Raw genomic sequence first — 27,272 nt, 5'->3', positions numbered from 1 at the left:
TTTTGTATGGGCAAAAACGCCTACTTACAAGGGGTCTTAGTTACTTTGGCTGACAATCTGGTATATTGAGCCGACTGTGGAATATTTTGAATGTGGTACTTTATCGATATACCACAAATACCATTCGGTATATTTTCAGTATTTTTGCAGTATATTTGGTATATTTTGAGAATAATACCGCAAAATATATTGCTTTTATTCAAAATGGGTAGCGGGTATCTCACAGTCGAGTACACTCGACTGTAGCTTTCTTACTTGTTGTAATTATATTGGGCAAGAATCCTTTGAAATCAATTGCCTTGCCTAATTCCGCGCTAACTATATTGCTGACTTTTCAATTAATCAACATACTTTCAAGAACCTATGTATTTGAATTGAGAAAATAGATATGCCATGTTTCTGAGCCATTAAAATAGTATAATTGGTACATCGACTGCTTCCTGCGAATTGAAGTATAACACTTTTATATATGCATATTACCTATATTTGTGTTCGTTTACAAATCAATCGATATTTTGCAAATGAAATTGATCAGTTACATGTCCAGAAAGTTATGTTTATTTATTAGCAGGTGCCAGCTGTTTGGTATTGCATCATGTTTCTTAAATATCTTTACAGATAATAATAATAATTGTAATTTTAATCATATTTTTTTACACATTCATTAAATACTGTTATTTAGTTCTGAAAATTTTGTTGAAGATCTTACACAATCTTTGACTAATAACCTGACATGCAATTTATGAAATCAAGGACAAACGTAACGACCAATTAATTCATGTTTCACTTTATATCAGTAAATTAACATACACTCTAAAATATCCATAACAATCGACGTGACTTTTCGTCGTAGTTTCCGTCGCTTTTTTAACCGAACAAGTATAAACAAATTTGGACAGCTATAAAAATTAAAAATCAAAGACATTTAAATGTTTTGAAATTTTTTTCTTTGCTATGAAATGATCAGAAGGTATCTCACCAATAAATGAAATGTTTCTGCTTAAACAAGGAATGATTCAAGCTGAAAAGATACCGCGTAGCCTGAATTCATTTAATATCAAACCAATTTGGACAACCTGAAAGGTAAATTTCCCCAGCAAAAATGATTAATTGACCAAATAAATGAATATGTTTATAGCTTTGAAGGTTTTTTATTTTGAAATTTCTGTCTGTTGTGTGACAAATGCAAACTTAATTGTAAAATTTCCTTAGAAATATCAGACATATTTATATTTGTGATTAGGCACAATTATGTCAAAACCGAATAAAAGCCGCTGTACATCAAGATTATATGTAGGTACATATTAGTGTATGTATATAATTGGCTTCCAAGTATTTTCTCCTTTGCACTTAATCAGTTACATGGATGAAGAACGTCAGTTGACTTAAAATCTTCTATAATTTGAATGTTGATTATTATTTCCCCTGTAGTTGCCTTGATGATAGTTGGAATGCCGGGGTCCATTATAATTGTTATTGCGTTGCTGATAATTGTTACCCTGATTTCTTTGATTGTACGATCTGTTGTAGTTCTGATTACCATGATATCCTCCTGTTTAAAAGAAGACCAGTGAATATAGATGCAACTATTGCACCTAGAAAATATTTACCTTGATTTTGTTGCTGATAATTGTTATAGTTCATATTATTTCCCATATTATTGTGATATTGTTGATATCCACCACCACCTTGTCCATTATCATTTCTTCGCATTCCAGCGTTAACCATCCGATGGGCACCAGGTGGTAAATAAGCTCGCTGCGAATGGTTGCCGAAACCTAAACCGGACAAATAAATTAATTGCATGAATAAGTCTAAAAATGATCGTATTTAAGTAGGAAATTGACCATAAATTCATCAGAAGCAGATGCTTTTTTTTTTTAATAATAAGCACAATTATTTAATTATTAGGCTTACCGATAACAGGTCCATTTTTATGACTATTGTCGTTTTGTATAACTTGAGGAGGGTCCACTGCATTGGGCAGCCTCTTGGCCAGGAAGATGAAGTCCTCATCGTACTCTGGATCCTTGTAGACAGCCGTTATTGCGGTATTATCGACAATGTCAGGCAAATCAGGTATGGGCGACTTTAAATGCCTGTAACGATGAAAATACTTCGTTTTTATAGTAATTGCAGGATATCAAAATAATAAGCCAATATATAGCCATTTAAATTAATCGTTATTAAATATCGTGTTTTCTCCACTTACCCGGATAAGATCGTATTAAGTTCGGATGCTGATATTGTTCCGCTCATGCCATCAAATGATATGGGACTATTCTCATTATCGGAGCTGTCAGCTGTCTTGTATAATTTCTGAACCTTCTTGAAATGGGGACTTGATTTACTTATATACAGATTGTTTTCACCTCTCTTGTTCCGCTTGACTGAAAATCGAATTAAAAGTGATTTTATCAATGGTTTTTATAATAAGTGTGACTTTCAATTAATTAGAATTAATGCCAATTACTTTTCGGATAATTCAGAGTGATTTAAGAGCAAAATTTACTTACCTTCTTCTGCCGTTAATTCGCCATGAAGCGGTTTAAGGGCCTTAAAGAGTCGCTTTTCATCCACGAATGGCAATAATGCAACACCTTGCCAGGCGAATTTTTTGCCATTCAGATCAATCTTGAAGTCTTCTGGGTAAAAGTCAATTATATTAGATTCCTAAATCAAATTAAATTAAGTAATAGAAACGCAGTTGTTAACAATTTTATAACAGTTTGCTGGCATTATGAACGATATAAACTTTTCTTGATATAAATATTTTATTCAGTTGTTTATTAACATTTGCTTGCCTGTTTTTTCCTGTTTCTACATAAAAAATTAGTCCCCGCGAATTACGTTTTCTGAATTTGTAGTCTATTTTCAAATTTTACACTTTAAAGAGCATTGATTTAAAAAATTACTACAAGCTGACGTTTATATTTACAATGCAATACAATCCTGATTAACTAATTAATCTACAAACAGATATTACCCAAAGCCTATTCTATGCAATATGTGCCCAGACAGTGATTTTGAAAAGCTTTTGAATTATAAAAACAAAAGAAAATTGAAAATATCATTTTCATTAAATTGTATTGAAAAACTCGTGGTTTATAATCCTACTAAGCACTTACGGTTTTCAATTTAAAAATTATAAGGTACTTTTCCACTTCTATCTATTCAACGTTAATTCAAAGTACTTAATAAAAAAGAAAGTATGTTCTACTTACAGGATTAGACATTAGTTCTGCCCAAGGCTCCGGGACATGGGAGCTACTCGCTGCGGGGAATACGCCCATCAACTGCTCCAAAGGATTAAACTAGAATTAAAAATACAAATAAAAAAATTCATTAGAATATCTTGAAAAATCAATACCGCCTATTTTTCAAATTTGCTGCAAGTCTTGGTTGTTAGGGAAAAACTAAGTTATTGTTAGTTGTTAAGGGCGTAATACTTGGAATTTCTATAAGGGTTATATTTGTATTAGCAGCCGATTTCAATAAAATCTCAAATTTCTTAAAGTAAATAAATGCACCAACTTACCGGCTTTGTGCCCTTTTCGAACGATGTCGACAGTCCTTGGATATTTACAAAATCAGATGCGAATGGAGCATAATGGTAAGGGAAATACCAGTTCCATGAAGCACAGCCTTGATAGTAATATTTCAGAACCCAGCAAAGTCCTCTCACATATTGCAGTGCAACAGCATAACGGAATTGAAGATTCTCTGGCGTCACATCGAATTTCGATTCATAGTAACGTGTCTTAAATCCTTCCTCCCATAGACGCACTTCGTCATTGTCCTCCTCTTCATCGTCCAAATTAGCCTGGGCACTCGTGCGCTTTCCACCAGCTCCCATGCGCAATGCAGCCGCTTCCTGTTTATAGTTGGTGATCTTGTTGCCTGGGGCACTATTGGGTCCCACAGCTGTGGGTCCAAATACCGACTGCTCCATGCCTTTAAAATTGTTATTCTCCCTCTTTTGGCGGGCCTTGTACTGCTGTTCGCGCCTTTGTCTGTCTTTGAATATCTGATCCTCGACATTTCCCAAATCCGTCATAATTAATTGCACTCTGTCTAAATTAACATCACCCGAATCTGTTAAATATCCTTTGGTTTTATAAACGCACTTCTTGTATAATTCAACCAATCGATCAACGGCGCCTTCGCGTATCTCCAAACTGGGCAAATGTGGCAAGAAATCGTTGCCCACAAAGAAGCACATAAACACCCAATCATCCAGAGCTCTCTCGAAGTCATAACTGAAGGGTAAATTGGGCATTTCCAGCGTTTTCTTCAGATACTCTCTAAGCACACTTAATCGTACAAAGATAAACTTCACCTCCGCCCCAATTGGCACATCAGGCGTAAAATTACTTGTGGTTGGACCAACAGCTCCAAGCCCCACACATTTGTCCATCTCGTGGCCAAACTGATTGCAAACATCACAAGGACGCGGCTTATTCGGCAGAAACTCTTCGCGAATAATGGTGAAATTCGGCTCATGGGTGGCCAATCCCAACATAATCAAATCTGCATCGGCTCCACAAAGCACGTGATGTGTGTTAGGATCATGATCGGGCTGCGCACGCTGCTTGCGAATATAGTCCATGATCTTGTGCTCTCCCTCACCGGGTACATTGGCATCTGATAGAATCACCTTGATGCCCTTCCAGGCCGGATTGTTATTGAGACGATCGTGTATATAATAGTGCAAGCATTTGCTCAAGCGATCCATAAACGGAGTGCCAGGCGTGATGCAATTGGAATCGAAATGTTCTCCTTTCTCCTTCTCTGGTGGCAACTTACAGCCTAAAAAAAATAAAATTAACTTGTAAACTCAAGATGTATTTCACAACACAGAAGATAAGCGGCATTTTGAATGTGTATATGTGTATGGGAAACACACTTGCACGTGCCTTCAATCACACATGTGTGTTTGCTTGTGTATGTGTGTTTGTATGTATGAAATAGAATAGACTTACCGCGTGCTAAGAGTTCTTCTCGAATTCTTTCAACTTCTAGCCGCTTTTCAGTGGTTTCTTTAGCGGCTCGAAAACGTCTTGATCTCTGTTGATTCATTTTCGCCCGCGGCGCAACTCCATCAATGGCCATATACAATAATTTCCTGGGACGAACAATGCCGAATAGTCGGTCAATGCACTCGAAGATGGCAACCATCATTTCTTCTTCATTTTTGGGGGCTGGCTTGTCTTCAGGATGCGTACAAGGATGTATAATGCCGTTCATGTCCAGATATAAGTTGTCAAATTCGATGCCATTTGGATTCGGTAAAGTGGCGTCTTCGTAAATATTTTTGCCCGTATCCGGATCTACTTGCTAAATATACAAGTCAGTACAATTCCAAATATATATGCAATTTTTGTAATACCTTGTTCTCGTTGCATTCTATAATAACACAAGGATACTTTTTGCTGAGCCATCGAAAGAATGCCGGTACTCCCATTTTCAATTAGAAGAAATTGTCCAAATATTACTTTTCATCTACACGATGTACATAAGTACGTATATTAGAGATGGGCAAACAGCGATGACACTAACGATGCATAAATATTTTTGTAAGATATCGAAACATCGATTTGCATTGGAAAGCATCCATATATTAATATAAATTTTGTGCTATTAATTATCAATTAAATTATAATTTAGAAAACGTTGTTTTCCTCTGAACATTGGCACCGCAAAGCTATCGCTGAAATCGAATTTCAGACATCGAAAGACTATTGCAAATAATCGATTTATTTAAGCTAAACGATTACTTACCGCCATTAATCGAATAAAATCGAGTATTTATTGTTGAAATAATAGGCTGCCGCAAAATTTTAAAAAATGCAAATTGGTGAAACATGTAACAGGAGCGAGCAACTATAGCAAAATAAGTAACAGAGTATTGGACTGCGTTCTTAGCTTCTCTTTTCATTCACTATGTAGCAAGCTATGTATATTGTTGACCGACTGAAGCTAAAAATTGTTTAGTTTTGATAGGTAAGTAGTTTCAACTCTAGATACATATGTACATTACCAGTACATACTTATATATAAGAACTGCAGAATTTACTTATATAAATTACTAAATGTTTACGATTTTAGAAGTGATATATGACTTTATTACAATCAATTAAATGGATTTACAAAAAATTATATGCGTACAATGAAATGAAATAATACATTAGAAAATAGGTGCTGTTAATGCTTGCAAATGTATTTAAACCTAGAACTTAAAACATAGTAGGAATATATAGGCATTCCCATTTTTTGTTTTTGTTTTTAAATATAAATGCATGTATACTGTAAAACTTGCAGACTTAAATTATAAGCTGCTAGTACAAATTTCATTAATTATTTTGTATACTTATGTAATTTATTTTGATTCGAATATGTAGAATATGAATATCCACGTTTGCAACGTTTTTGAATTTTAATTTTGAACAATAGATTCAACAGGTGGTTTCTTGCATTGGATTTCGCTTTTGACAGCTAGCATAGACTTTAGTATTGCCAAGAACTGTGGAAACTTTGGGGCTGAAGCTTTCCTTGCACTTTGAAATCTCCTTACCACACCCTTTATTATTTCCCGTGTCGTGTGTTCCATGCTTCTGGGCTTTTGCTAAGATGTCGGTAGTTTGTGTTTGCTGGTCTGAACTTTGAATAGAATCTCCTTTATTGTTCACATTGCAATCGCTTAATGAAAATTTAAATATCTTCTTCAATGACAGTTGGCTCATTTGCTCGGATAGACGACGGATATTAAGCTGAAGTTCTTCTTTCGATTGCTCCGATATAGACGAAAAGCTATGTCTATTCTGCAATCGTTTGGAATTGTTAACAGTTAAATTACAATTTGAATGTTCGGTGTGCCTTAATGGATCTGGTTTAGCAGCAGCTTGCGTTTGAAAAGAATGTCGCGTGATGTTGTCATCACAAATAGCAATATCTCCGAATGGATTAAGCAAATTTTTTACCTCTAGCTGGTGAAAAGCTGGCAGATTTCGTTTGAATAGCTTCGTTGGGCGAACGAATTACAATACAAGAAGCATCATTTGAGGTTTTCAAAAAGTGTGGAGAAGGTGGAGCGGAAAGGACATAATCTCCCCCATTTCTTAAGCTTTGATGTCTTTGCACTTCTGGTTGCAAATAATTCGATTTTTTTATATGTATCCAAGGAAAGTTCCCGTTTGGCCGAAGAAAATGATTTTATCTGGCCATTTTGTGCTTTATCTTTCATACGCGGCGATTTTATTTGGGATTCGGTTGATCGTTTTATCCAAGGATCCGCATTCTCGCTATATTGATTAAGTCCATCCGTTTGAAACTCACTTTTCTTTGTCCACGGATCCATGGATGAAACGTAGAGCAAAGAACTTGCACTTCTCGGATCGTTATTATCATATGCAAATGTTGACTTCTTTATATCTATATTATTTGGTGATGTTTGCTCCGATTTACTGAATGCGAATGCGTAATGGTATTTATTCTGATTGTCATGATGTGCCGCAAGTCGGCCGAGTCGTTGTGAGTTATCATATGCTGTTATATTTGCCTTTTCATATCGTGACTGTTGAGAAATTAAGGGCGATTTCTTAGCTATTCTTTTTAAATTTAAATCACTTGTCGACATCTTTTCGAATGAGCTTTGTGGTATGGGCAGTAAATGATCATGGTTGTTGTATTTACGATATATCTGAGAGTTGGACACATTAAATGTCTGCTCTTTGATCGTCTTATTTGTTGCTGAACTGTGGCTAAAATCAAAATAATTCCTTTCCTTTGGGGTTATTGTCTCATTGGGCGATTTAATGCAATTGCAAGTAATGGGCGAGTAACTTGGTGAAAATCTTTCCGATTCACTAAAATCATTTATGTTGATAGCCAACTGCTTGGCATTGAATAGTTTGTTATCAGATTTCTGCTGTGGTTTCTTATTGTAGATATAGCGACCAGAGAGTTTATTATGCTGGACATTTGGGTAAGAATTCGGATGTACCGGAGAGTGGGGAGAATGTACAGGAAGTGTGGGAGCAGCATTGTGAAGTTGCTTTGATGAAGTAGCTGCAGAAATTTCATTTGGTTTTTTATTACTTTGTTGCGTGTTTTTTCCTTGAAGTTCTTTTCTTTGCTATCTACGTTTTCATATCCTTTCGAATATTTGCTATTTGATGGATGTGTTGATTTATTTTGGGCTGCCGGTGTTGAGCCCGATTTCTTTTGCTAGAGCAGCTTCTCTGCAAGGTCTTTAATGGAAATCGAACTGGAAGCTGAAACACCTGAAAATAGGATGAAACGTATTAAACGATGTAATATTAAGCAACTTGGTATTATAAAAAAAAAATATATATATTTATTTCCCAACTAAAACATCATATTCTAATCAATAAAACAGACCCATAACGAAAATAGATCAAATAACTATTTTTCTGAATATAAATACTTACCTTTTGGGTAAGTTTTAATAGGAAGAATTTGTTCGTATATTAGCTAAAGCATTTCTATTTACGAAAGATGTGTGTTACCCCTTAGCTTTTTAAAGTTTAAGGTGCAAAAACATAAAATTACCCTAAGTTATAACAAGAGAAAAATAGTTTCCCCTTCGATTCACTTACCAAATTAATTAAAACTATTTTACGGACATCACAATAATATCAGAACAAGTCATACTAAACATCTAACGCTAGAAATAAAATAAAAAGCGAAATCAAAAATAAGAATTAATCATAATGCTTAAAATAGCATCAAATCATAATATAAAAGAAATTAAAATAAAAATGAAGGGAAATAATAACACAAAATACCCAACTTTTCAGACTGAATTTAAACTCATTTGTTACTCAGTATGACAGATTGATTTAGCCATCAAAACTCTAATGACTTTAGAAGACCGATCCGAAAGTTGATATCTTTATAACATTATATAAAATTATATTTTAAAAAGGTTAATAAGTTCAAAGAAATTTATAAGTTTGCAACCAAGACAGTGGACATATTTGAATAACATTTATAGTATTACATATAATCTACGTGTTTATTATGTTTTGCTTCGTTTTATCATCAGATAAAATAAGATTATCAAGAGCTTTCAATTAGAAGCTCGGGAACAGCTAAACTGGGATTTGGAATTAAGTGAATACGATATTTATTTATTATAATCTTTATTCTCATAAGATTTACGACTACATTTACCACTACATGTTCATGGAATGGTTGTAAATCTTTAATTATCACTGAAGGTTTCTTAAAATTCTGTACCATTATTGATTTTTAAACAGATTTTGTATTAAGCTAATAAATTATTTATATAAGTATGTATATTGGCCAAGAAGAGTATTGTGCGGGATATTGGAATACTAAATTCGAATGCTTCGGCATCGGCAATATAAGAATGGTGTAATAAGAGACAGTGTATTTATTGGGAGAGCTGTGTGTTGTGTTACGATGATGTTGTCACTTAATTTGTCGACAATCTTTCCTTCTCAATCAATAAACTATTTTCCAGATGTTTCGGTATCTATGTATGGCTTGCGCATCCTTGTGAAATATTGAAATTTGTTAAGTTTATGGCCTGCATTAATTGTGAGCAAGGCTTGTTTTTGCTAGAGAAACTTTTCTGCAAGATCTTTAATTGAAATCGAACCGGAAGCTGTATATCCTGCAAAAGAAGTGTATTAGAAGTGGTATTAGATGAAGTAACAAGTTAGAATGCTCTAGACAATGCATCGACTTGACAATACAACTAATATCCAATTCTTAAGAAAGAAAAAGAGAACTCAAATGATTGCAAATGGATCTAAGTCAGACTTTAATTCTACTAGCGTGCAAGTAACTTGAAGTTCAACTAATTTAATTTTGTAAAACGTAAGGCCATTTTATTCAAATATCATTTGAATTGAGATAAAACTCCTCCCAAAGAAGTCGTAAAAAGTGTACTTTGTACACACGTTCGACGCCGTTAAAAAAAATTATGGTTTAGATTGCTCACTTTGATAAATTACTTGAGACTTATTGTCAGTGGATTTTGTATTAAATGAACACACACACGAATGCAAACTTCCATGAAGTGGGGCGGGGATGAGTCACTGATAAATTCTAATCGTTTATTCCCACACAGACCGGAAACGGGGCAACAATTTTTTATCAGGTTTGTCAGCGATATTGCTTATTAGGGTTTAAATTCGTTATGGGGCTTGCTTGCTTATTAAAGACAGTAAAATGAAAACGCACATTATATTTACATATGTATGGTATTATAATAATATTTAGTGGATGACGCAAAATTGCTTACTTATCTAAACTATTAGCAACAATGTTTCCCACACAGAAAAGAGAACTTAATGCTAATGATTTATATAAAAAAAGAGTAAAATAATGAGTGCCATTTAAATGATTGTTTGATATTGCTACTAACCATCGTTGTCGTCTGGCTTATTGTTTTTGATATTAGATTCACGTTCGGTCGCTGTTGAAGCTGTTGTTGTTGATGTCTGCGGCGTTTTTTGACTATATTTCAAACTAGCTGCGATATTTAGATTTGTATCAGCTGCTCCATCAGCAGATGTACTGCTACGACCGCCTGCCTCGACGACATTATTCTTTAATTGTCATTTGATCAGTTCAACGGAAAGAAACTTTCTCAACCGCTCATAATATTGGGGATGCAGTTCCACATCGTTATGTCCAGCTCCCTAAAAGAATAAAGACAATGTTACTTTAGGTGAAAATAAGTAAGAAAGAGTGAGGAGCTCACCTCCACCCAAAATGGTTCGACAGTCTTGGGACATCGCTCATAAATGCCAATGCCGTGAGAAAAATCAATGACCTCGTCATCAGTGCCGTGAATAACCAAAACAGGTGATTTCACTTTCGGCACCTTATCAATACTGTTTGTTGAAAATTGATTAGTTTTTGATTGCATATGCGACATATTCAATTCATTATTATCGTACCTTGGAAAGGCATCAAAGAACCACGTTCGTTTTGTGTTTCTAAAGACAACCCGCAGTCCGGACATCAATGGTGAATGCAGAATTACGGCGCCGACTTCATGTCGTGATGCCAAGTCCACAGTGGGAACTGTGCCTATACTTTGGCCATATAATATGATAGTCTCTGGACTAATATTAAGCCTATAAAAGACAGCAATTGTCACTAAAGATTATATTCTGGTTTTATTTATAGTTAGGACCTTACCTTGTTCGCATTGCTTGCCAAGCTGCCTCGATATCTGCATAAAGATTCTTCTCGGAGGGTTTGCCACCACTCATGCCATATCCCGAATAATCGTAGCCAAAGATGTTGCAATTGATTTGCGAGCCGAGTGTGAGATAAAAGCTACTCATTTGACCCAAATCGACGGCGTTGCCATGTGAAAAGAGCAGCGTATATTTTGCATTCTTGCTGCAACGCACATAGGTGCATGTTATCAAATTGCCCCGAGATGTGCGGGTGAAGAACGCCTCGATTTTGGATTTCTCACGTTCCGAGTACTGCCACTCTGCGCGATCATATAGCTGTAAATTGTATTTGATGTTTGTGTCATCAGCTGGCGTCAATTTGTATGTTGGCTCAGGTGGCTGGAAAGCGAGTTTGGCAGCAATCGGTCCGGGACAAGGCGGGCAGCAGAACATGCAGCATAATTCGCTAATGCTAAACATAACTCCTTCGTCTCTACTTCGAAGTGCCTCACCAAACCAAATGGAATGTTAATTTTCTAATTGAATTTTTTTTACTTTACTTTAACACTACACACTTTTGTTACACTCTCTTTCACAGCTGAACAAAGAAGAACGGCGCTTGCACTTTGCTTTGCTTTGCTTGCACATCAATTATGATTGAAATTGAAAATTTGCTGGATTGCTGTTAATTCAATTTACTAGCCGAGAACATGGAGATGAGGTATACTACTTAAACCCAGCTAACAAACATTCTTCTTATGTATATTATTACAATTTTAACACCCTCACACAGTCACAAAGTGTAATGGCCGTATATTATACACATACAATTCGTGACGCTCCCGTTCTGTTTTAGTTCAATAAACTAGTTTGGCAATCGATAGACGCTGGCCTTTGTCTAACATTGTGAAATCGTTATCGATAAAAGAGCGAGTGTTGTTCACGATTGCGAAACATTGAAATGGAACACAAATACCGAATTGATCTGAGAAGCAACACTGTGTGAAAGCTGAAATATATAAATTTACTTTCGCTGATTATTATTTATAAATTTTATATTTTTTCATATAGTTACTCAAATTATTACAAAAAAATTCCCACCCAAATTAAATAATGTCCATGAAGGAAACATATGTCCTGTGTACATCAGTTGAGTTTTCTTGTGCTATTATTCTATTATATGTATATTTTTTTTATTAAAATGAATTAAAAAACCGAAATGAAGTATATACAATTTTAACTCATACGGTAACGCATATTTTTGTATTAATTTCCTTTATTGTTAAATTTGTAAAGATATTTCATATAAGAAATAACAATAAATGGAGTATAATCTGTTTTTTTTTTATTTACATATAAATTGGGATAGTTCTATAACTAGTTACAGTTTAAGATTATATTTTGAAAACCAGTTCAATCCTTCTACAGTCGTTGTCAAAGGCTTGTATTCACATCCAATCCAATCTTGGTGACCAATGGCTTCTAGCGTCTTAAAGATATAATCGTAATTAAGCTCTCCAGGAGTATCGGGCTCGTTTCGGTTAGGCACTTGGGCAATTTGAAAATGTCCAATGATATTTTTATTTTCCTCTAAGGTCTTAGTGAAATTTCCGGCAATATGTTGAAGGTGGAAAAGGTCAACCATTAATTTAATGTTATCAACATTGATTTCCTTCAAAACCGCAGATGCTGTCAATGAGAAATAATACAAAAAAATATGATTAATGGTACAAATGATTTTAAAATTATGAATTGATCAAGTATTATACCTTTAATATACGAGTTCATAAAATACGAAGGAATAATATATCCATTTATAGGTTCAATTACTCCAGACATGTTGTTAGATTGTAACTTCCTTGAGGCAATTTTTAAATTTGAAATATACGTTGCCAAATGATCAGCTTCTGATTTACCATTGCGGGTGCCAGCCATTAAGTGAACTCTATAATGTCAAAAGGAATTAATTTTAAAGCATACTTCAAAGACTACAATATTACTGACTTTTTGCATTTAACAGTTTTCGCAAATGTAATCGTATCATCCAACTGCTGATTAAACAAAGTTTCTTGTCCGGGGATACTAGTTGACCCAAATTTCAGCTCGTCCTTTGTTTTGTCTATAACGAAAACAATTTCATAAATAAATTGATTGATAACAAAATTAGAATTTTAATTATCCCATAAAAATGAACGAAACCATGAACGTGACTCGTGACTTACAAAATACTTATAACGAGTGGCTGTCACATAAATATCTTTAAATCACACAAACACATTCAAAAGCGGGATCCACTATCTAACAAACACACGTACACATATCTACATTTTAATGTGATGTTGAACATAATCCATAAATGTGTATTTTCTTAATTCATGAAATAAATGTATGCCCTTTGTTGACCTTTTCACTTACCGAATGCTATGTTTATGAGACTGACTATAATTCCGGTATCATTCACAGCCTGTGCGGCTTCCTTAAGCTCTCCTTCTGGATATGGGATTTCTACGGCCCTGAATCCATTTTGACTAGCCAATCGAATTCTCTCCGATATGGATGTTGTCGTTTCAGTAAAAAGAAAATTTAAGTTTGCAGAGAATTTCAAAGCCATGTCGAGTGGAGCAGCGTTAATTATGAACTGATTGTAAATCGCTTTGCAGTAGCACCTTTAGTAAAAACGGGAGCAAGTTAGAATACCTCCAAACACACAAACTCGTTCATGCTTATACGTATATGTGTTTTTGCTTATCTGTGTTGTATATGTGTATATCAAAACATATATACAGGAATATACATATGCACATATATATAAATAAACAAATAAGCTTTGTGTTATGTGTTAAAGGGTTATCCAACTATTTTTGAATTTAAACCGCAATTAATATGTATGTATATCTTCTACAAACACGCATACATACATATCCTATGCGTGTTTCTGTGTGTGTGTGTATGTGTGAGTTACCAAAGTGATAATAATTATTATATGTATGTATGTACATATGTATGAGAATTATTATCTCTGTTGTGACTTTGTTGGAGGTGAACTTTTAAGTCTTTGTTTTATGGCTAAATTTTACCTGCGTGATCGGTTCCATATTCCGAGCATGATGAAAAAAGATACCTAGGAATGGCAGAGATTAAATACTTTTACAGTTGGTATTTTTTAGCAGTATTTTTATTTGTTTTCATTTGAATATTAATTGTACAACATTTCCTTGCCTTTTTATAGCTACAATATTCAGATAACAGTCTATGCTTCTTTGCAATTGAGGAGTTTTCACTGTGCTTCTTCTCTTTGTTAGCTCCCCAGTTAATTGTTGTTATTTTTTGTTAATTTCAAATGGGTTGAAATACTTATATTACAAGTTTGATAATATTTCTTTTGTTTTTCTTATTTATTGCAGTACAATTTTTCATAAATAATTGTCATTTATTTCAAAGTTCTCTTGCCTTTGATAACGGTTGGCCGATTCCTAATGAATCCTTTGCGGCGTTTTAGGTTCTGCAACAAAGAATATAAAATTGTAATTCATGATTAACCTGGAATATTAACTGCTAGTTACCTTTCTAGACACAAAGTTGGTGGGTGGGATGAGACGGTCTTTCGCCTTCAAAGATGGTCGATTGAATTCAAATGGTTTCTTAACTCTATAGATGCGAACTAGCCAATGTTCTGTGGTATAAGCCTCCTCCAAGTACGTCAAATCGAAATCCTTATTACCTATGACAGCATTGCGTGTGCGATCGTAACCAGAAGGACCCCTAAAAACGAATTTTATTATCTGCAACTGCTTGTCTAGAATACGTGATAATGCTCACCTATAATCCAGCTTCAAGTCCCCGAAACGATAGTAACTTAATTTGTACATCAGACAGTTGAGTAAAGCAGGAGCACCTTCGGCATCCACACGGAATTCACCGCGATCAGTAAAGAAATCGCTCTCCTTAATGTCCTTAGGATGCTCGCCCTCAGCAATGCGAACCATCCACAGGAATTTATTGATATCATCACCAGAGTATCCAATAACACCGCCAAAGATGACAAGGACATAATCCACATCCAAAGATGTCATGATTTCGTATGATTTCTCTTCAGTGGATGACATTGCTTTGCCAACTAAGGCGATGTGACTATTGTTCCAAGTATTATTATCCACTAATGTGGTTCGATTGGCCATGCCTGCTATCTGATAACCATAATCCCACCAAGACATAATGCGTGCATCGTCAGCGGTGTTCTGTGACAGCCAGTAGTAGGCCTCCCTGAAGTCATCCAATATGTTACGGGATCTGAAATACAAAAGAGAAACTTATTACAATCTTTACTCATTACTGAAATCATAGGATAAGTATCGTATTACGATAAGTTAAGACACATCCGCGGTTATAGAATACAAAACCAATTGTTTTTTTCTAACTAGTCTATTATATAATTAATATCTGCTTACCCATCTTGACTGTTGTGGAAGGCGAGCACAATCGAGGGACTCGAGTAGGCATTACTAGTGACCCAGGTGCAATGTACTGCGAACATCATAAGGATCATCAGAACAGCCAAGATGACAATGCTCTTCAAGTTGGAACTAATGCCACTTTCGTGCGTTGTATCGTGTTTGGTGCGGTGTTTCAGCTTGCCAGCCTGCGAATGTGATACGACTTTTAATAAAAAAATATAAAGAAAATGTTTAAAACTCATTACCTTATCGTAGAAGCTCTTCTTCTCCAACGACTCCTCCTGATCTTCTGTCTCGGGCAACGAGCTAGTCGTGCTTGCTACGCGCTTAGAGGCATCTTCCTGCAGGAAGACGTCCAACAGTCCAGAGAAGGCGACACCGGCGAGCATGCACACAACTGGTGTGAGTGTTAACATCAAGCGCACCATTACACCAGCGAAGTAAACAGCACTGATGGCATATAGGACCACAAAGACGCGCTCATCATTCACCTGCTTTATGCAATACCAAAGTCCAACGGGGAATGCGCAAACGAGAATGTGCAGATCGAAGAAGAACGAGAACCAAGTGGTGGGTTGATGCTCCGACACGGATGCAATAATGGGAATGTGAATCTTTGCGTAGCCGGTATCCCAAAGCGAATAGAAGCGTCCACTCCAAGGTGCGACAACGCCCAGCACAGTCAGAACGACGACAGCGACAAAGACGAGGATAGCAGCCAACAGGCCACCAACAATGAATAGTTTCCGGAACTCGTTTCGCGACAAGACAGATTGCAAATGCCGCAGCACGGCAACAGCCATGAGCAGCACAAAGACGCCCATGGCAGCCATGTGCTCACTTGTGCGTATGGGCTGGAAGCCCACAAATGGTATCTGCATGGAGAAAAGCAGGCCTAGGATGAAGAAGGTGCTGTAGCTGGTGAGCAGGCGCGGCGAGTAGCGTCCCATGATGAGCAGCACAAAAACGTGCAACGGTATCAGATTGATGATGAACACATAGCCACCCCAGGCGGACACCATGTAGAAGTAAGAGAGGGCAGCACCAGCTGACCAGAAGACCGAGCCCGTCTTCACCGAACGCACCCACAAGAAGTAGGTGAACTGCAGCGCAAAGATGGCAATGCCTTCGTTATCATAAGAGCCGGCAACCGAGCGACTGATGTAACCGGGAACAATGGCGATGAAGCTGGCTGCAAAGAGTCCAGCGCCGGGTGACCACAGCTCCTTGGTCAATAGATACGTGGAGATGGAGGTGAGACCACTAAAGACGGGTGCCAAGAAGACGCAAATGTCACGAATGTGCACTGGAATGTTGAGTATATGCAGCAGATAATGAATGCTGCCCGATGTGATCATCAAGCCGGGGTAGACGGTACCACCAACAATGCGGCCAAGTGGATACCAGGCGCGTTCGTCGAACCAGTTAAGAAACTTGTACCAGCCATGTTCCACCATGTAGGCGGTAGCGCGATAGTTAAACCATGGATCAAATTCATGGATTATCGACTCGAAGCGTATGACGGCAAACAAACGTGACGAAAATCCGGCAATCCAGGCGATTAGTAACACTGCAAATGTTATAAGGCTGCTGTAGCCGGCAACTTTGCTATTGAATATTTTCGAGCTACGGTTCATTTTTGAACGTGTTGTGTGCTCAGTTTTTCAATATAATTTTATTTCTTCTTAACAATTACCACCAGGAAAACAACTGAGACACGTCGCCTAAAATATACCGGCGATTGCCTGGGCTACCTTACACGTCATTTGTTATCGATTGTTGATGTTTGTCGTACACGATACGATTTTTTAACGCATGCTGGGCTTACCAAATAGAATTCTGGTATCGGTATATCTATTGCATGGGAAACATAACATTCGTAATATTTTATTCGTATTCAAAAAAATTTTAAAATAATTTTTTGATTACTTGATTTCATTACATTGTTCCATATATAATTCATAGAATTGCCAATACAACGTGAAAATTTATCTTCGTGGGACAAGCATCAAATATCGTTTGCTGATATATCTCAATTTAATAAAAATTACTCATATTTAATGAGACGAACAATGGACGTCTCAAGTTTTCTTAAGATCCCCAAGAAATTACTATATTAATAGTGAAAGATATATTGTAAATTCAGAAAATAATATATATTAAACAACAATGAGAAATTCAGTTACAATCTCATTTTTATTCTACTCTATACAGTCTACTATTACTCTATTCGCTATTTGTGAACGCTTTTTATTCTCCAATCTGATAGGTCGTCTACATTCGATTCTTCTCCAGAGCTCGACTCTGATTCCATTTGTACAGGTTTGTTTTCTCTTCGTTTCTTTTTTAATAGATTATTCTTTTTATCGTTGATTTTCTCAAATCTTTTCCAGTTTTCAATTTGTTCGTCGATTTCTTTCAAATGCCTTTTAATATTCAAACTATCTTGTTCCTCAGCAACAATAATATTCGAAATGGTATCAGCTTCCTTAATTTCACGTTGAAACTTCGTCCATTCTGCATCAGGATCGTGATCACTATTTTTGTTAGATTTCTCCTGATCAAAAAACTTTTCCGGCAACACATTTTGGGGATTCGTATTAACTGGTGTACTCTCGGACTGAGCGGGTTTTGGTTGAGGTGCATCACTTCTGACAATGTTTTCTGTTGGAATTATTGGAACCTTTTCCTCCAATGGCTCAGCCGCTTTTGGTTTTGTAGGCTTTGCGACAGGTACGCTTTCAGTTCGCTTTTGTTTGGCCAATTCCACATTCTGCTTATGTTGCTTTGAGTTCACGTGTACTTTCCATACGTTTGCCTTGATGGGAATCCTGCACAGAACGCACGATAAGTTACCTGCAGAATCATATGTGTTAAATAGAGTTAAGAAAACCAATAGTGCAAATTCTTTACAAGCAAATGCTTGCATTTGAGTACTGAATTAAAAAAGGCTTAAACATATTAATATGATTTGAAAAGGATATTTTGCTAGGGGCGAGTCAACTTTTATGAACTTCGAGCTTGTCTCAGTTTTACGTCGAAGTTTAGAGTTTGATTTTAACAATTCCCTCGTTTGGTCCATTTTTGTTGTGAAGTAAATATTAAATAATAGAGATGACAAAACACACACACAAGACACAATTACTCGGCTATCGAACTATCGATTAATTTATACCCACGGTACTCATGCTGGTATATACCAAATCAACCAAAAACCATTTTAGGAATAAGCTTCGGTTACACTGCCTCTTGCCAATTGTTCTCTGCAAAAACAGCAAAATTATTTACGTTTGATTAAGAAAATTTGTGAATAGTTTAGTTTTAAAAACGTTTGCATATGTAATTGAACTTACATATGTAAACAAGTACTTTAATTTTAAGGAACAAAACATACGTTCATGTGTAAGACTGTAAGCACATACATAAACGGATATGTATTTGCTTGCAAGATACAGATAAGCGTATGTACATACATACATATGTGTGTATGCACATAGATACAAGTGTAACTTTAAGTTTAGTGTAGAAACCTTGTACAACTAGCTACTTTTAAGCAATTTAAGTTAGCATATGCAATTCACATATGTACATATGTATATACTTTAGGTCTCTTCAAAAATAAAATTAGGCTACCCTAAGTATTCTAATTGTAAGGATACGCATACATATGTATGTAAGAAGTCTGGAAATATTTTGCGAGACATCTAAGAGAGAATACGTTTATGTACTCTTATGGATTTTTAATGGTTACATTTCCGTCATTTTTATAATTGCAGCTTTGCAAAAATGCAAGCATATACAATTATCTTTATAAGTATATGTTCGCATTTGTATATCATGTACATGTAGACAATGCACACAACTGTGCATACAAACATGCATAGCTATTTGTATGTATACATCTCAGCATTTATATAATGTTTGTCTATGAAAAACTACGCTTTTATTGTGCAACAATTACATATAAATATTTCTTAATGGATACAGTAAATTTATCTTACTGAACAAAGGAAAACTTAAAAAATCAATGTAATTGATTTCCTTCTTTTACTTCGAAAATTTTATCCTGCTCATACATATGTACAGATTGTGTATATGTACTTTATACATTTATTGAATACAAATATAACCACGGCAACCATATTAGTGGCCATATTTGTAACAAAACTAGTCCTACAACATTAAATGGAAACAGAAATACCAGCATCTCGTTTGGTACATTGCTATTTTCGGTACATATACATAGATACACATGGGGATATCGTAAATGGACCATTTTGGATGTGTAGCAACTTCGTTAATGTTATTATCGTTATTCAAGAAAATACGATCGATTTTATTTCAACTTGCTTTTATATGTAAACGTGGTGAAGTATATTTGGAGTCTGTGGAAGCATAAAATAGTTAGGGATAGCAGATCTAAAAACAAAATCTACTTCTACACATGAGAGTTTGTAAAATGGGCAGTTTTTTTTATAGAGCAATAATTTAGTATAGAAAAAGAGTTGATGATATTTCATTGTCGATGAATCCCAATTTTTATAGTAGTTAACTGTAGCTTTTTTGAGTTTTCTATTTACGTCGGAAGTTGTAAGCCAAGCTTGACTTTTTCTCAGTATTACTTTACGCTTTCAGTAAGTTAATATATTGTTTGAATTTTCATACTTCAATTATTAAAATAAAAATAAATTTGCTTCTTCGTAAAATATACTGTAAATAAAAATCAATTTCCCAATAGAAGTTTAAAAATTATCAGAATGAATGTTAGAAGCTTTTTAGTTTTTGGTAAAACATAAATTACTTGCTAAGTTAATTTCTAAAATTCTCAGTTGGTTTTGAATGACATGAGCTATTTTTCTATGTACGGTGTACATATGTATGTATATCTGATTGCACAAGAAGAAGACGCTCTGACCTTGAAGTAAATGACACATATGATATTATTTGATCAAGTCAACGACTAATAAGAACAAGTTCGAAAGCTACAGTCGAGTGTGCTCGACTGTGAGATACCCGATACCCATTCTGAATAACAGACATACGGACATGGCTGGATCGTCTCGGCTGTTGATGCTGATGAAGAATATATATACTTTATAGGGTCGGAGATGCCTCCTTCTACCTGTTACATACATTTCCTGCCGGCGCAAAGGTATAATACCCTTCTACTCTATGGGTAGCGGGTATAAAAACAAAGAAGATTTAAAATGTGTATCGTAATTTAAAAACGTGCCGCTTTTAATAAATTTTATTTTTAATTTGCACAAAAAAAATATTTTTGTTGGAATATATTTGGGTTTTTATTGGTTGGAATACGACGATGGGTTGCTATTTACTATCACAAGTGAGATGAATTAATTAAAATACTGGGATTGTCCTAGTTAATGCTACAACTTTTTTTCGTGTTATTAAGGCATTTCATAATTTTAATTATTTGATCAACTTTTAATTATTTCATGTTGTCGGATTCATAGTATTATACTGAAATAACTTATTTCAGATCATTCAATATGCTTCGGATTCCTGAAGAAGAGTATCCAGAAGACAATAAAGCGTCTCCCCAAATTGAAAAATTGCATCCGAAAGATGCTCCTGGAAAGTCGCGATACCACATGCCATTATCGCCCGATATCTGTTCGGATCCGATTAAGAACAGCTGTTTTCCAAAAGCTGGTTTTCTAAATAATGCAATGCCCTACGCTGCCCATGTCATAAAGTCAAGCTCACCTGCTTCAAGCACAGGAGAATCAGTATTTGCCCCAGAGTTTGCCAGCCAAATGCAAATGGCTCAGAACCAACAAATGCATGCGATGGCGCCTGGTGGTGACATTAACTTTTACAGCTTTCCGGATTTCATTTCTGATCAAGAGAAGAATATTTTGTCAGACACTGAAAAGCTGCTAAGGTCAAAAGAGAATGATATGTACAGCAATGAATATAATCATATACACGATGTGTTTGCTGTGCGCAAATATTATCATCCTTTATTTGCTCATGGCATTTGCCGCTGGCCAGGTTGCGAAATGGATTTGGAAGACATAGCTTCTTTTGTCAAGTGAGTCTCGTAGTGTAATATATTATGTAAGACTTTTATCCTAATTGAAATAAACCTGCCTGGCTTACAGGCATCTGAATTCGGAGCATGGATTAGATGATCGGTCCACAGCTCAAGCTCGTGTGCAAATGCAAGTTGTTTCTCAATTGGAATCTCATCTACAAAAAGAAAGAGATCGACTACAAGCTATGATGCATCATCTCTACCTGTCCAAACAGCTGTTATCCCCAACAAAAACAGATAGAAAGGTATATGTGAAATTTTGAATTATATCCATTACTAATAATAATGAGACTCATTTTTTTATGTATAGGATGTAACTGCGGCAGATATTAATTTCTGCGGTGGAACTGCACCGATTGTGATAAATAATGTAGCTCGAAATCTGTATAGGTCACATTCTCCTAATTCGGTTAATCTGCCCATGGTTAACTCAACTAACATATCCACAATGAAGAAAAGAAACCACGAGAAAAGTACTTTCTCAGTAACGGGTGGTAAGTCAATTACTTCAACTATACTCTACATTCTATATTACTCCTCTACTTTGCACTATTACTTCTACTATTACTCAACTGGTACTGCTTCTAATACTACTCTACTACTGCTACTTCTAATACTACTCTACTAATGCTACTCTACTCTACTACCACTGAATGCCAAAATACTCTACTACTACTACTTATACTATACTACAAATTTTAATATTACTCTACTGCTACTACTTCTACTTTACTACTACTTCAAATTTGACTATTACTCTAATACTGCTACTACTTCTACCTACTATTCTACTACTTTAGTATGCTATTGTTTCTTTTACTACTTTACTACTGCTACTCCTACTACAACTCTATTAATGCTCCTCTACTCTAATATGTGCTCTAATATATACTCTAATACTACTACTTATACTCTACATTACTATAAATTGGATTTACTCTACTATTACTTTTACTTCTACTACAACAAATTTGACTACTTCTCTACTATTTTGTCTACTCAACTGTACTACATTGTAGGTCTACCTTATATGCTAGAGAGGGCAGGACTTGATGTTCAACATGGTGAGTAAGGTATAAAAAAGTGGAAATGCTTAAGTTTTGTTCTGTATTTTGATGATTTTAATTTTAGTTTTTCTCATACATCCATAATAACTCTTTATTGCTTATTATTATAATTAACAGAAATACAACGGAATAGAGAATTTTATAAAAATGCTGATGTTCGTCCTCCATTTACGTATGCTTCGCTTATCAGACAAGTAACTATCAAAGATTTTGAATTTTTTAGTCACTGCTAATGCTTTTCACTGTTTTTAGGCTATAATTGACTCTCCTGATAAACAGTTGACCCTGAATGAAATATACAATTGGTTCCAGAATACATTTTGCTATTTCCGGAGAAATGCTGCCACTTGGAAGGTATTTACATTTTCAACATATCCTATGTATTAATAGGTATAAAGTCAGATTTGTGAATTTTTATCTTTGGTGATAAGGGAATAATGTTTAATAACGGGTTAATATTTAAAGTGAAGATCGTTTATTAGAATGAAGTACTTTTCCGACTCAAATGTTCTTGTAACTTAGCTTTTTCCGATAGATTGCTCTGCTTCCTTAGGAATCCATTTCAGCTTGTTAAAATTTTAAATGGAGAGATTAGTAAAATATAATTCGCAAAAGTATATTTCAGTTTACAATATTGCTTATTAGTACCAATAACATCATTATATAGAATGTTTTGCATTACTAAATAATAAATTTAAAACTGGCGTACCCCCAGAATGCAGTACGTCACAATCTGTCGTTGCATAAATGCTTCATGCGCGTTGAGAACGTTAAGGGTGCCGTTTGGACTGTAGATGAAATAGAATTCTACAAGAGAAGACCGCAACGCACAGCAGCTGTGGCCAATAATTTGGCTGGTGTGAAAAATTCGACGGATAATAATTTTTATATCGCATTAAACTTTGGGTATGTGGGTGTCAAATGCGAATATTTACTTTTATTCTGGATGCTTTTCTTTTATCATACTTTTATATGTAACCATAGCTTTAAGAGAGTATCTTTAAGTTTGTTATACTTAAGATCGTATATTTAAAAAGTTTTTAAACTTTAAGGTATTAAACAACAGTAAAAGCAAACAAAAGAGCAAAGCTCGAAAGTGTTATATCCGGTGTTGTTATGATGGAAGTGTGCAAATTAGATTCAACGATAATTTTAATCACGTCGTAACATGGTGTGAATTGAGCTAAAACAAGAAAAATTCCGGCTATCCCTATCCCTTAACCAGAATTCCGTTATGTCTATCTGTATATGACCCTGTCTGTCCGTCATTTTTTCTGCCTGTCTGTCCGCCATTTTGCCCGCACGTTCGTCTGCCATCTTGTCCGCATGTTTGTCCGATATCGTCCGACCCAGAGTACATAGCTCTGCTGCGTTAATTATATTGCTCACTAATCTGGTTAAATTGTGTAAACTCTAAAAACTATTCAAAGTATTTGGTATGTATGGATAAAACATAACAACCTTTCGTAGCATATTATTTTAATTAACATACATATGTATGTAATAACATATGTACATATGTATACTGAGTGCTCGAACGTCATACGGAATATAAGAGTATTGAAAACCAGTATAAAAAAATGTGAAAATGGAATCTAATGTGCAAACTCTCTTGGAGTTATTCTTCAAGTCCTCTGAAACTTGTATTGCCTTGTCCGATTGTCGTTCACCTAACTATTTATCTGGATGTCTGATTTGTCCGATTGATCACAGTGTTCTTTATTTATAGTTATGGGTCTGCGATAAGTTTCTGTCATCGAAATTTTTGTCTAAATATTATTTTAACTCTAAGTGTGTGGTGCTTCATCCCCAGGAGGATAGTTGAAGCCTTAATGAAAAGTGTTTAATCTATTTTATAAACGAGTCTCATAAAATATAATAATTATCCAATGACATAAAAATAAATCTAAGTGCTTCCTATGGACTATATTGTATATACGGTTGGATGGACGACGTCTCCTTTTATAAGTTAACTACATAAAATATAAATAAATATTCATAAGAAAGTGTAAATTGCTGTATTTGGTATTGTCAGTCTGCTTGCTAGTCCGCCAGTCTGTCCATTATCGATTCCTTCCCCCGTTCAATCAAATCAAAAGAAATACGAATCCGCAATTGATAGCACCCATTGCTCAGGTTTTTAATAAACCAGTGTGTATTTGAGCTCACGTACATCGTGAGTGGTGTTTGTGTTGAATCTGTATGTGAGTCGGAATATGTACTAAGATAATTCAATAATGGATAAAGGTAAGTATATATTTATAGGGTTCTAGTCCTGTCCGTCCGTATTTGCAATGTACTATATCGAAACCAACATCGAGGATTATATTAAAAATACAAATATTACAAACTTAATATTGAGTCGGATATAGCTTTCTCATTTTTAACTTTAATATTTAACTAATGGCAATGAAGATAATTTTATTATTTGTCGTTGGCCGCAATTTGTTAATGACGAGAAAAATAGAGCTTGCAACTTTTTCCAAGCTTAAGTATGATATAATTGAACTTTAGCATATTTATTTTGAAAGATAAACTGTAAAATTCAGTTTAATTTGGTTGAGTCAAAAAAAGTTAATTTATAAACGTATATAATATAACTACGAGGTTCTTATTCGTTTTCCTAATCCAGTGAAAACTTTGTTGAGAAATTTCAATTACCATGAAATTAACATAATCGTGTAAGTTAAATAATATTAAAAATAATATCTTATCTACTTAAACTATTTTATTCCATTATTCATAAACAATTTCTGATTTTCTTCTATTACTAATTGCTTACCCGGTTCTTAAACTCTCCTTTTATTCGGATAATTTTATATTGTAAAATATCGCTTGAAAACTGTAGAATGCAATTCGAACAAATTTATCTTTGCATAAGTGTTTTGTACGGTATGAAGATGACTTTGGTTCTTTTTGGATGGTTGATGATAATGAATTCATTAAACGGCGTCATTTGTCCCGAGGTCGTCCTCGTAAGTACGAGACGTCCTCGTCGCCAAATTCAAATCAATCGGAAGGCATCATTCCCATTGATAAACACTCTTGTGATAATTGCAGTCAGAATTGCCCAAATATGATTGGCGAGCCGGACAATCGAATTGAGTTGAACGATGTCAACGAAACCAGCGAACAGAATATGTTTAACTTCAACTGTGGAAGTCGAACCAAGAAAGAAAAGAAGCACGATGAAGAGAGTAGTTTATATGCGAGTGACTGCTTAAATAAGAATTCCAAATCAATGAAGAGTTCCGAGACATTGGTATCCGTGTCTAATGACTTTATCAATATCGATGATACTTCATCCACAATTTTTCAAAGAAATGTCAATAATTTATACCATTAATGAGAGTACTCTTTGTATACTTAGAATATGCATTGCTGTTTATTTGAGGGGGGAATGATAATGTTTGAGATTTAATACGAATTTGATTCATTCAGTTGGATTCGACACATTCCAACTACAATTAAGAGCTATCATTTAGTTAAGTGTAAGTAGATGAAAACTCAAACCTATTATTGTATATTTTCTTTTTAATTTGAGCCATTAACTTATTCCTAATAAACATTGTCATACAAATCATCAATATAACGAAGCACATAATTTGTAATTTAATTTTCAAGTTTTGAGTCCATTATACTTTGACTAACTATGTGACTAATAATCTTCAGAAAATGTGAATTGCTAAAACCCTTTTAAAAACGTTTCTTCAAAGACAATAAAAACTAAAAACTTTTAATTTAGAATTAAAGCAAACTTCATCAAAAGTCAGAATTTAATTTCGAAGGGACAAACAACAATGAGGAGCATGCTCTGGCGCCCTCAAGTGCTCACATATGGTATATGCATATGTCTGTAAATGTTTATATATGTGAATACATATATACACATTTATTTATTAGAATGCATAATGATGGACCTGGTAGCCTTTCGCATTTGCTCTTTGGTGTTTGCCTAGTTTAATTTCAGGTGGCATCTCTTTAATATGAATTCAAGCCACCATGAGGACGACCCACCCCGATAACGTTGAGGATTAACGGTCTTTCATTGACACTGCAATTGACTGCTGTTGTTGACCGTTGTCAACTGCCGTCGGAAGCAGTCGACGCCGTTGCTTTAAATCGCTGGTGTGTTCATTGGAGCAGCTTTTTGCTGACCTCTGTGCATGGTCGAGCTTAAATAATTTTTTATGGGGATTCCGCATTGTTGTGGCAAAAAAAACATGTGTTTTTTAAGTAAGCTATTAAATTTTTAAGATTTGAAGAAGCAATTTTTATAATCCTATTATCTGACTGTTCATCAATATTTGTAATTTATCAAATAACATATATAAATATATAAATTTAAATCTATAAAGTCTGACGTTTATTTCCAAATCTACATAAATGATATTTAAATATTGAACAATACAATTAATATTTTTCATTGAGATCGATATTATCAACACGAAGCATACGTTGAATTGATATCTCATTGATAAATTTTGATTAGAGCATTAATAAGATGGGA

At 34.9% G+C, this 27,272-nt stretch overlaps 7 protein-coding genes across 11 annotated transcripts; 1 reads left to right on the top strand and 6 right to left on the bottom strand.

The window, feature by feature from the left end:
- Positions 1-1,120: 1,120 nt before the first annotated feature.
- On the bottom strand, positions 1,121-5,537 carry LOC132785661 (5'-3' exoribonuclease 2 homolog). The gene is made up of 9 exons (XM_060791859.1): positions 5,390-5,537; positions 4,983-5,337; positions 3,539-4,809; positions 3,225-3,314; positions 2,517-2,673; positions 2,213-2,390; positions 1,918-2,099; positions 1,611-1,778; positions 1,121-1,552 (listed from the first exon to the last, which is right to left on the bottom strand). Exons 1-9 carry the CDS (start codon positions 5,462-5,464, stop codon positions 1,386-1,388), a joined length of 2,643 nt encoding a protein of 880 aa, XP_060647842.1. The 5' UTR covers positions 5,465-5,537; the 3' UTR covers positions 1,121-1,385.
- Positions 5,538-6,917: 1,380 nt separating this feature from the next.
- On the bottom strand, positions 6,918-9,264 carry LOC132784030 (uncharacterized). Its single transcript, XM_060789398.1, has 2 exons — positions 9,196-9,264; positions 6,918-8,134 (listed from the first exon to the last, which is right to left on the bottom strand). Exons 1-2 carry the CDS (start codon positions 9,262-9,264, stop codon positions 7,055-7,057), a joined length of 1,149 nt encoding a protein of 382 aa, XP_060645381.1. The 3' UTR covers positions 6,918-7,054.
- LOC132787638 (alpha/beta hydrolase domain-containing protein 17B) lies at positions 8,125-12,022 on the bottom strand. Of its 5 annotated transcripts, XR_009632564.1 has the most exons (6): positions 11,200-12,022; positions 10,956-11,135; positions 10,757-10,889; positions 10,418-10,694; positions 8,619-8,686; positions 8,125-8,282 (listed from the first exon to the last, which is right to left on the bottom strand). XR_009632564.1 is itself a non-coding variant. In XM_060794811.1 (4 exons), exons 1-4 carry the CDS (start codon positions 11,661-11,663, stop codon positions 10,611-10,613), a joined length of 861 nt encoding a protein of 286 aa, XP_060650794.1. In that variant the 5' UTR covers positions 11,664-12,022; the 3' UTR covers positions 10,358-10,610. The 5 variants fall into 5 exon arrangements, 1 of the variants encoding a protein (XP_060650794.1); XR_009632566.1 differs by lacking the exon at positions 8,619-8,686; XR_009632565.1 differs by lacking the exons at positions 8,125-8,282; positions 8,619-8,686 and adding an exon at positions 9,148-9,661.
- Positions 12,023-12,498: 476 nt separating this feature from the next.
- Positions 12,499-13,873, bottom strand: LOC132787639 (putative hydroxypyruvate isomerase). The gene is made up of 4 exons (XM_060794813.1): positions 13,599-13,873; positions 13,188-13,302; positions 12,953-13,128; positions 12,499-12,872 (listed from the first exon to the last, which is right to left on the bottom strand). Exons 1-4 carry the CDS (start codon positions 13,792-13,794, stop codon positions 12,565-12,567), a joined length of 795 nt encoding a protein of 264 aa, XP_060650796.1. The 5' UTR covers positions 13,795-13,873; the 3' UTR covers positions 12,499-12,564.
- A 467-nt stretch (positions 13,874-14,340) lies between these two features.
- LOC132787637 (dolichyl-diphosphooligosaccharide--protein glycosyltransferase subunit STT3B) lies at positions 14,341-17,373 on the bottom strand. Its single transcript, XM_060794810.1, has 5 exons — positions 15,883-17,373; positions 15,632-15,822; positions 15,003-15,473; positions 14,747-14,945; positions 14,341-14,685 (listed from the first exon to the last, which is right to left on the bottom strand). The coding sequence occupies exons 1-5, from the start codon at positions 17,272-17,274 to the stop codon at positions 14,614-14,616; spliced, it is 2,325 nt and encodes a 774-aa protein (XP_060650793.1). The 5' UTR covers positions 17,275-17,373; the 3' UTR covers positions 14,341-14,613.
- A 398-nt stretch (positions 17,374-17,771) lies between these two features.
- LOC132787640 (zinc finger protein 830) lies at positions 17,772-18,772 on the bottom strand. Its single transcript, XM_060794814.1, has 2 exons — positions 18,622-18,772; positions 17,772-18,507 (listed from the first exon to the last, which is right to left on the bottom strand). The coding sequence occupies exons 1-2, from the start codon at positions 18,717-18,719 to the stop codon at positions 17,871-17,873; spliced, it is 735 nt and encodes a 244-aa protein (XP_060650797.1). The 5' UTR covers positions 18,720-18,772; the 3' UTR covers positions 17,772-17,870.
- A 98-nt stretch (positions 18,773-18,870) lies between these two features.
- LOC132787641 (uncharacterized) lies at positions 18,871-26,535 on the top strand. Its single transcript, XM_060794815.1, has 8 exons — positions 18,871-18,976; positions 21,138-21,692; positions 21,763-21,940; positions 22,006-22,189; positions 22,715-22,759; positions 22,880-22,956; positions 23,015-23,116; positions 25,611-26,535. Exons 2-8 carry the CDS (start codon positions 21,148-21,150, stop codon positions 26,106-26,108), a joined length of 1,629 nt encoding a protein of 542 aa, XP_060650798.1. The 5' UTR covers positions 18,871-18,976; positions 21,138-21,147; the 3' UTR covers positions 26,109-26,535.
- The last annotated feature ends 737 nt before the right edge of the window (positions 26,536-27,272 follow it).

The sequence above is a fragment of the Drosophila nasuta genome, chromosome 2R (genome assembly GCF_023558535.2).
Source record: "Drosophila nasuta strain 15112-1781.00 chromosome 2R, ASM2355853v1, whole genome shotgun sequence".
Taxonomy (NCBI): domain Eukaryota; kingdom Metazoa; phylum Arthropoda; class Insecta; order Diptera; family Drosophilidae; genus Drosophila; species Drosophila nasuta.
This window is presented reverse-complemented; position numbering and strand designations above follow the sequence as displayed.